Genomic DNA, 9,686 nt, shown 5'->3' on the forward strand with positions numbered 1-9,686 from the left:
TAGACTATAGACTAGACTATATACTAGACTATAGACTAGACTATAGACTAGACTATAGACTAGACTATAGACTAGACTATAGACTAGACTATAGACTATACTATAGACCTATCCTGAACTTTAGGCTATATTCAAGCTTAGCCTGTAGTCTATAGTCTGAACTCTAGCCTATAAATTATACAAACTTAAACGTTAAACAAATTATAATCACTGATTGAAAATTAGTCCTTCGGCATAAATATGAATAGGAAGTAAAACTAGATTAACATAAAAATTGAGGTCAAAACACAATTGCAACTGCACGCGTATATTTTATCTTCCTTACGATGACATTGCTCTTGTCAATGATCATGAGATAGATCGTCGTCATATTTGTCATTGTATAACAATTAATATCAACAAACCAAGAACAACAGAACAGCAATTACAATAAAATTTTCACGTTAAACATCTGCGTGATTGTTGTTTAACACTCTTTTGTTGGTGTTTTTATTTTTATTTTTTTGCGATTTTGTGTATGTCACACTTTTGATTTAAAACAATTTCAATATTTAATGAATTTGTATTTATTGTAGATTTTATTTTTTTTTCTGAATCGCGTACATCACATGTTGGTTGATGTTTAAATTAAAAAGTGTAGAATCAAAACAAAAACTTTTGAATAAATTGATTTTTAATTGAATTAAATGGAAATGTTTTGTTGTTGGGTTTTTTTATTTCATCATTAGTGTTCTAAAAGTAGAGAGAAGTTTTTTTTTTGTATTTGAAGCTTCAATAGTAAAATGAAGAGTTTAAATGAAATCGTTTAAAATTAAGTTCAAAATAGAATTCTTGAAAGTAAATTTCAATGCATATGATTAAAAGAGAAGGAATTTTAAACATAAACTTCAAATTGTTGTAAACAAATATATCGAAGCTATAAAATGAAAGTCTTTGATCCACATTTTTTTTTTCAAGAAGCAGTAAGTTTGCATCACTTAAATACTAGTATTGCCATATTTACGTAAAGACCTTGCCAGTGTGCCTAATTAAAATGTTATATTAACAAACGTCATTATCATATTTAAAAGCTCTAATCAGATCTTAAGATGTGACGTTTGTGCAAATTATAACTATAATAAAATCAGTTAAATTATTCATGCGTCATAATTAAAAAAAGCTAAAACACTTTACTTTCAACACACATTTTAAGCGTTTAAACTGCTAAACAAAAATGACAACTAACATGACACGACATGTCTGTAAATCATCATTATTAAAACAAAAGTTATTTTTTTTTTTCGTTTATACTGAGTGATGCGTTTTTAATAATAAAATTAAACAGAAACAAAATTATAATAAAATAAAATTAAAAATCATCACTCAATCAAAATAAAACATTTGTACGCACACATACATAAATGTATGTACGTATATCTATGTATATGTATGTAAGTTAACAGGGAAATACGTAAGAAAGTTTAATTGTTAGGTTATTGAAACATGGAAAAACAGATTTCTGATTTTACGTTTAAAGTTTAGACTATAGTTTAGTCTGTAGTCTAGTCTATATTCCAGTCTATTGTCTAGTCTATAATCTAGTCTATAGTCTAGACTGTAGTCTAGGTTAAAATCTAGTCTATAATCTAGTCTATAGTCTAGTCTATAGTCTAGTCTATAGTCTAGTCTATAGTCTAGTCTATAGTCTAGTCTATAGTCTAGTCTATAGTCTAGTCTATAGTCTAGTCTATAGTCTAGTCTATAGTCTAGTCTATAGTCTAGTCTATAGTCTAGTCTATAGTCTGGTCTATAGTCTAGTCTATAGTATTGTCTATAGTCTAGTCTATAATCTAGTCTATAGTCTAGTCTATAGTCTAGTCTATAGTCTAGTTTATAGTATTGTCTATAGTCTCGTCTATAGTCTAGTCCATAGTCTAGTCTATAATCTAGTCTAGTGTTTAGTCAATAGTCTAGTCTATAATCTAGTCTATAGTTTAGTCAATAGTCTAGTCTATAGTCTAGGCTATAGTTAAGTCTGTAGTCTAATCTACAGGAGTTTTATAACTTCTAACGTATTCTTTTATAAGATTAGTAATATTTCAAAATTTAACTTGTCCATCTCTGTTACCCACAAAACCCATATAAAAACACCTAAAAATTCCCAGAACAAGTTTATTCTCTGAAAGTAACTGTAACTATATAGGTCATGGCTAAAACAATTTCCTCCGATAAAACTGAGAAATCCTCAGCTGAGATAACCTATTACTTAACCTTTGAGGACTATCTAAAACCTAAAAGTGTTAAGAAATCCAATCAACTACTATTCAATCAGAATACTTCTTCGAATACTCAAATGCGTTTAAAACTATTGGAACATCCAGTGCTTATAGCAGGTCGTAAGTCCAACTATCAACTTATAAAGGAAAAACTGCAAAAACTCTTGCAAACTAAAAGGAAAAAATCGCTAAAACTCCCTATAAATTCCAGCTGTAATGACAAAATTTCCAAAATTGCCTCCATATGGCATAAGAAAACCTTTAATAAACCCTCCCGCTTAGCCATGGGCAGCATACAATTGCCTGCCTTTTTGGCTTTTCTTAAGGCACGTAATGATGATGGTTTGTGCAAGCGAAAATCAGGGTTTGAAATCTACTGTGAAATGGCTAGTATTCATGGTTTTATTAATTTTGTGGGCGCCACCACTTGGCAGAGGGCATTTTGGTTTCTCGTAGTTCTAACCGCGGTAGTAATGTCGGGATTTATTCTACTGCTGTCTCACTTTATGAACACCGATACACCCACCATCTTATATTCGGAAAGTACACAATATCCCACTTGGTCTATACCTTTTCCGGCGGTTACCATTTGTAATTTGAATCGTATTTCAAAGAGGAGGGCGGAGTATATGGCGCATAAATTGTGAGTATTGAAATTAGTTATGTTTCTGCCTAAACTAGAGGAACTACGCCTAAAAAAACAAAAGTTGAAACAGTGGAGCTAGGGATTAAAGATGAAAATCTGTGATCACTTATAAATCCTATCAAAATTTCAAATTTATCATAAATGTTTATTTACTGACTAAACCAGAAGAGTTAGGGCTAAAAGAGTGAAAGTCTGTGATCACTTTTATTTCCTAGCAAAATTCGATATTTTGAGTGAAAACATAAAAGTACATTTCCTGGCTAAACTAGAGAAGCTAGGGCCATAAGAGTGAAATCTGTGATCACTTTTTTTTTCCCACCAAAATTCAATATTTTGAGTCAAAACATAAAAGTCCATTTTCTGGCTAAACTAGAGCAGCTAGGGCCAAAAGAGTGAAAATCTGTGATCACTTCTATTTCCCACAAAAATTCGATATTTTGAGTGAAAACATAAAAGTTCATTTCCTGGCTAAACTAAAGGAGCTAGGGCTAAAAGAGTGAAAATCTGTGATCACTTTTATTTCGTACCAAAATTCGATATTTTGAGTGAAAACATAAAAGTCCATTTTCTGGCTAAACTAGTAAAATCCAACATTTTGAGTGAAAACATAAAGGTCCATTTTCTAGCTAAACTAGAGGAGCTAGGGCCAAAAGAGTGAAAATCTGTGATCACTTATAAATCATACCAAAATTCGATATTTTGAGTAAAAACATAAATGTCCGTTTTCTGGCTAAACTAGAAGAGCTAGGGCCAAAAGAGTGAAAATCTGTGATCACTTATAAATCATACCAAAATTCGATATTTTGAGTGAAAACATAAAAGTCCATTTCCTGGCTAAACTAGAGGAGCTAGGGCCAAAAAAGTGAAAATCTGTGATCACTTTTATTTCGTACCAAAATTCGATATTTTGAGTGAAAACATAAAAGTCCATTTTCTGGCTAAACTAGTAAAATCCGACATTTTGAGTGAAAACATAAAGGTCCATTTTCTAGCTAAACTAGAGGAGCTAGGGCCAGAAGAGTGTAAATCTGTGATCACTTATAAACCTTACCAAAATTCGATATTTTGAGTAAAAACATAAAAGTCCATTTTCTGGCTAAACTAGAAGAGCTAGGGCCAAAAGAGTGAAAATCTGTGATCACTTATAAATCATACCAAAATTCGATATTTTGAGTGAAAACACAAAAGTCCATTTTCTGGCTAAACTAGAAGAGCTAGGGCCAAAAGAGCGAATATCTGTGATCACTTATAAATCTTACCAAAATTCGATATTTTGAGTGAAAACATAAAAGTCCATTTTCTGGCAAAACTAAAGGAGCTTTCATACCAAAATTCGATATTTTGAGTGAAAACATAAAAGTCCATTTTCTGGCTAAACTAGAAGAGCTAGGGCCAAAAGAGCGAAAATCTGTGATCACTTATAAATCTTACCAAAATTCGATATTTTGAGTGAAAACATAAAAGTCCATTTTCTGGCTAAACTAGAGGAGCTAGGGCCAAAAGAGTGAAAATCTGTGATCACTTTTATTTCCTAGCAAAATTCGATATTTTGAGTGAAAACATAAAACTACATTTTCTGGCTAAACTAGAGGAGCTAGGGCCAAAAGAGTGAAAATCTGTGATCACTTTTATTTCCTAGCAAAATTCGTTATTTTGAGTAAAAACATAAATGTCCATTTTCTGGCTAAACTAGAGGAGCTAGGGCCAAAAGAGTGAAAATCTGTGATCACTTTTATTTCCTAGCAAAATTCGATATTTTGAGTGAAAACATAAAACTCCATTTTCTGGCTAAACTAGAGGAGCTATGGCCAAAAGAGTGAAAATCTGTGATCACTTTTATTTCCTAGAAAAATTCGATATTTTGAGTGAAAACATAAAAGTCCATTTTCTGGCTAAACTAGAGGAGCTAGGGCCAAAGGAGTGAAAATCTGTGATCACTTTTATTTCGTACCAAAATTCGATATTTTGAGTAAAAACATAAAAGTCCATTTTCTGGCTAAACTAGAGGAGCTAGGGCCAAAAGAGTGAAAATCTGTGATCACTTTTATTTCCTAGCAAAATTCGATATTTTGAGTGAAAACATAAAAGTCCATTTACTGGCTAAACTAGAGGAGCTAGGGCCAAAAGAGTAAAATCTGTGATCACTTTTGTTTCAATATTTTGAGTGAAAAAATAAAAGTCCATTTCCTGGCTAAACTAGAGGAGCTAGGGCCAAAGAGTAAAAATCTGTAATCACTTATTAATCCTACCAAAATTCGATATTTTGAGTGAAAACATAAAAGTCATTTTCTGGCTTAACTAGAGGAGCTAGGGCCAAAAGAGTGAAAATCTAGAGGAGCTAGGGCCAAAAGAGTGAAAATCTGTGATCACTTTTATTTCGTACCAAAATGCGATATTTTGAGTGAAAACATAAAAGTTCATTTCCTGGCTAAACTAAAGGAGCTAGAGCCAAAAAAGTTAAAATCTGTGATCACTTTTATTCGTACAAAAATTCGATATATTGAGTGAAAACATAAAAGTTCATTTTCTGGCTAAACTGGAAGAGCTAGGGCCAAAAGAGTGAAAATCTGTGATCACTTTATTTCATAGTAAAATTCGACATTTTGAGTGAAAACATAAAAGTCCTTTTTCTGGCTAAACTAGAGGAGCTAGGTCCAAAGGAGTGAAAATCTGTGATCACTTTTATTTCGTACCAAAATTCGATATTTATAGTAAAAACATAAAAGTCCATTTTCTGGCTAAACTAGAAGAGCTAGGGCCAAAAGAGTGAAAATCTGTGATCACTTTTATTTCGTACCAAAATTCGATATATTGAGTGAAAACATAAAGGTTCATTTTCTGGCCAAACTAGAAGAGCTAGGGCCAAAAGAGTGAAAATCTGTGATCACTTTTATTTCATAGTAAAATTCAACATTTTGAGTGAAAACATAAAAGTTCATTTCCTGTCTAAACTAAAAGAGCTAGGACCAAAAGAGTGAAAATTTGTGATCACTTTTATTCGTACCAAAATTCGATATATTGAGTGAAAACATAATAGTTCATTTTCTGGCTAAACTAGAAGAGCTAGGGCCAAAAGAGTGAAAATCTGTGATCACTTTTATTTCATAGTAAAATTCGACATTTTGAGTGAAAACATAAAAGTCCTTTTTCTGGCTAAACTAGAGGAGCTAGGGCAAAAGGAGTGAAAATCTGTGATCACTTTTATGTCGTACCAAAATTCGATATTTTTAGTAAAAACATAAAAGTCCATTTTCTGGCTAAACTAGAAGAGCTAGGGCCAAAAGAGTGAACATCTGTGATCACTTATAAATCTTACCAAAATTCGATATTTTGAGTGAAAACATAAAAGTCCATTTTCTGGCTAAACTAGAGGAGCTAGGGCCAAAAGAGTGAAAATCTGTGATCACTTTTATTTCGTACCAAAATGCGATATTTTGAGTGAAAACATAAAAGTTCATTTCCTGGCTAAACTAAATGAGCTAGGACCAAAAGAGTGAAAATTTGTGATCAGAATTCGACATTTTGAGTGAAAGCATAAAAGTTTATTTTCTGGCTAAACTAGAGGAGCTAGGGCCAAAAGAGTGAAAATCTGTGGTCACTTTTATTTCCTAGCAAAATTCGATATTTTGAGTGAAAACATAAAAGTTCATTTCCTGGCTAAACTAAAGGAGCTAGAGCCAAAAAAGTTAAAATCTGTGATCACTTTTATTCGTACCAAAATTCGACATATTGAGTGAAAACATAAAAGTCCATTTTCTGGCTAAACTAGAAGAGCTAGGGCCAAAGGAGTGAAAATCTGTGATCACTTTTATTTCGTACCAAAATTCGATATTTTGAGTGAAAACATAAAAGTTCATTTCCTGGCTAAACTAAAAGAGCTAGGACCACAAGAGTGAAAATTTGTGATCACTTTTATTTCCTAGCAAAATTCGATATTTTGAGTGAAAACATAAAAGTTCATTTCCTGGCTAAACTAAAGGAGCTAGAGCCAAAAAAGTTAAAATCTGTGATCACTTTTATTCGTACCAAAATTCGATATATTGAGTGAAAACATAAAAGTCCATTTTCTGGCTAAACTAGAAGAGCTAGGGCCAAAATAGTGAAAATCTGTGATCACTTTTATTTCCTAGCAAAATTCGATATTTTGAATGAAAACATAAAAGTTCATTTTCTGGCTAAACTAGAAGAGCTAGGGCCAAAAGAGTGAAAATCTGTGATCACTTTTATTTCCTAGCAAAATTCGATATTTTGAGTGAAAACATAAAAGTCCTTTTTCTGGCTAAACTAGAGGAGCTAGGGCCAAAGGAGTGAAAATCTGTGATCACTTTTATTTCCTAGCAAAATTCGATATTTTGAGTGAAAACATAAAAGTCCATTTTCTGGCTAAACTAGGGAGCTAGGGCCAAAAGAGTGAAAAACTGTGATCACTTTTATTTCGTAGCAAAATTCGATATTTTGAGTGAAAACATAAAAGTTCATTTCCTGGCTAAACTAAAGGAGCTAGGGCCAAAAGAGTGAAAATCTGTGATCACTTATAAATCTTACCAAAATTCGATATTTTGAGTGAAAACATAAAAGTCCATTTTCTGGCTAAACTAGAAAGAGTGAAAATCGGTGATCACTTTTATTTCGTACCAAAATTCGATATTTTGAGTGAAAACATAAAAGTTCATTTCCTGGCTAAACTAAAAGAGCTAGGACCAAAAGAGTGAAAATGTGTGATCACTTTTATTTCGTACCAAAATTCGACATTTTGAGTGAAAACATAAAAGTTTATTTTCTGGCTAAACTAGAGGAGCTAGGGCCAAAAGAGTGAAAATCTGTGATCACTTTTATTTCCTAGCAAAATTCGATATTTTGAGTGAAAACATAAAAGTTCATTTCCTGGCTAAACTAAAGGAGCTAGAGCCAAAAAAGTTAAAGTCTGTGATCACTTTTATTTCGTACCAAAATTCGATATATTGAGTGATATATTGATAAAGTCCATTTTCTGGCTAATCTAAAAGAGCTAGGGCCAAAAGAGTGAAAATCTGTGATCACTTTTATTTCCTAGAAAAATTCGATATTTTGAGTGAAAACATAAAAGTCCATTTTCTGGCTAAACTAGAGGAGCTAGGGCCAAAGGAGTGAAAATCTGTGATCACTTTTATTTCGTACCAAAATTCGATATTTTGAGTGAAAACATAAAAGTCAATTTTCTAGCTAAACTAAAGGAGCTAGGGCCAAAAGAGTGAAAGTCTGTGATCACTTTTATTTACTACCAAAATTCGATATTTTGAGTGAAAACATAAAAGTCTATTTTCTGGCTAAACTAGAGGAGCTATTGCAAAAAGAATGAAAATCTGTGATCAAATACAAATCCTACTAGAATTCGATTTTTTTAAAAACTAAAAATGTTTTTTTCTTATTCTTTTAGCCAAAAATCTAGCAACTTGTCGCTCCCACAACTTAACGATTACTTCAATCTAGCAGTTTCTACAGCATTCAACCTTAAAGCCTATACTGAAGACCACACAGCCCTAAGCTCTCTACTAAAGCTAAACAATTACTCGTTACCACAACTATTAAACGAACTAACACCCGATTGTGAAAATGAGTTACTAAGATGTAAATGGCAAGGACATTTTACGAGATGTAAACATTTATTTCAAAAAATACAAACAGCATATGGATCCTGCTGCTCCTTTAACTATAAAGCTTTACAAAAAACCACAAACAAACGTGGTGATTACGTAATGAATAATTACTTGGAATATAGCACGAGTTGTGGTTATAAAACGGGTCTATCGGTATTATTAGATCCTCATTTAGAGAATTATAAGGCCAGTTTAACATTGACAACCGGGTTTCTGGTTTTGATACACGACTCACACGATTTTGCCGATACGAACTCTTTGAAACGTATAATACAGCCCTCAACTTTTAATAAAATTCATGTTTTACCTCAGCAAACTCATGCCACTTCGTACATAGCTAGAGAGTCTTTATATAAGAGAAAATGTTATTTACCTTGGGAACGGCCCATGTTCTATTTTGGATCCTATTCTCAGGTTAACTGTTTGGCTGAATGTCGTTCTTTAAAGTTATATCAAAAGTGTAAATGTTCGTTGGCCAATTGGCCTAGAAAGGACAATTGGACAGTGTGTGGTTTGGAGGAGAGTAAATGTTATATGAAATGGAAAGGTGGGTATGAGAATAAGCAACATTGAGCATTTTCTTTAAGAGTTAAGATAACTAAAACTGAACTAGAGCTGAAATAGAACTGAACTAGAACTAAACTAGAACTAAACTAGAACTAAACTAGAACTGAACTAGAACTGAACTAGAACTGAACTAGAACTGAATTAAAACTGAATTAGAACTGAACTAGAACTGAACTAGAACTGAACTAGAACTGAACTAGAACTGAACTAGAACTGAACTAGAACTGAACTAGAACTGAACTAGAACTGAACTAGAACTAAACTAGAACTGAACTAGAACTGAACTAGAACTAGAACTGAACCAGAAATAGAACTGAACTAGAACTGAACTAGAACTGAACTAGAACTGAACCAGAACTGAACTAGAACTGAACTAGAACTGAACTAGAACTGAACTAGAACTGAACTAGAACTGAACTAGAACTGAACTAGAACTGAACTAGAACTGAACTAAACCTGAACTAAACCTGAACTTAGAACTGAACTAGAACTGAACTAGAACTGAACTAGAACTGAATTAAAACTGAATTAGAACTGAACTAGAACTGAACTAGAACTGAACTAGAACTGAACTAGAACTGA

At 32.5% G+C, this 9,686-nt stretch overlaps 2 protein-coding genes across 2 annotated transcripts in view; one reads left to right on the forward strand and one right to left on the reverse strand.

Moving 5' to 3' along the window:
* The window catches only part of LOC111682489 (inositol-trisphosphate 3-kinase homolog), a 57,484-nt gene that overhangs the window by 41,486 nt on the left and 6,312 nt on the right, over positions 1-9,686 (reverse strand). The gene's annotated exons all lie outside the window — the stretch shown is intronic.
* Positions 2,186-9,686, forward strand: part of LOC111682485 — a 14,145-nt gene continuing 6,644 nt past the window's right edge. Inside the window, exons 1-2 of the mRNA XM_046955901.1 lie at positions 2,186-2,898; positions 8,318-9,084. Coding sequence (XP_046811857.1) covers positions 2,186-2,898; positions 8,318-9,084 — 1,480 coding nt within the window. The remainder of the gene's footprint in view (positions 2,899-8,317; positions 9,085-9,686) is intronic.

The sequence above is a fragment of the Lucilia cuprina genome, chromosome 2 (genome assembly GCF_022045245.1).
Source record: "Lucilia cuprina isolate Lc7/37 chromosome 2, ASM2204524v1, whole genome shotgun sequence".
NCBI lineage: Eukaryota > Metazoa > Arthropoda > Insecta > Diptera > Calliphoridae > Lucilia > Lucilia cuprina.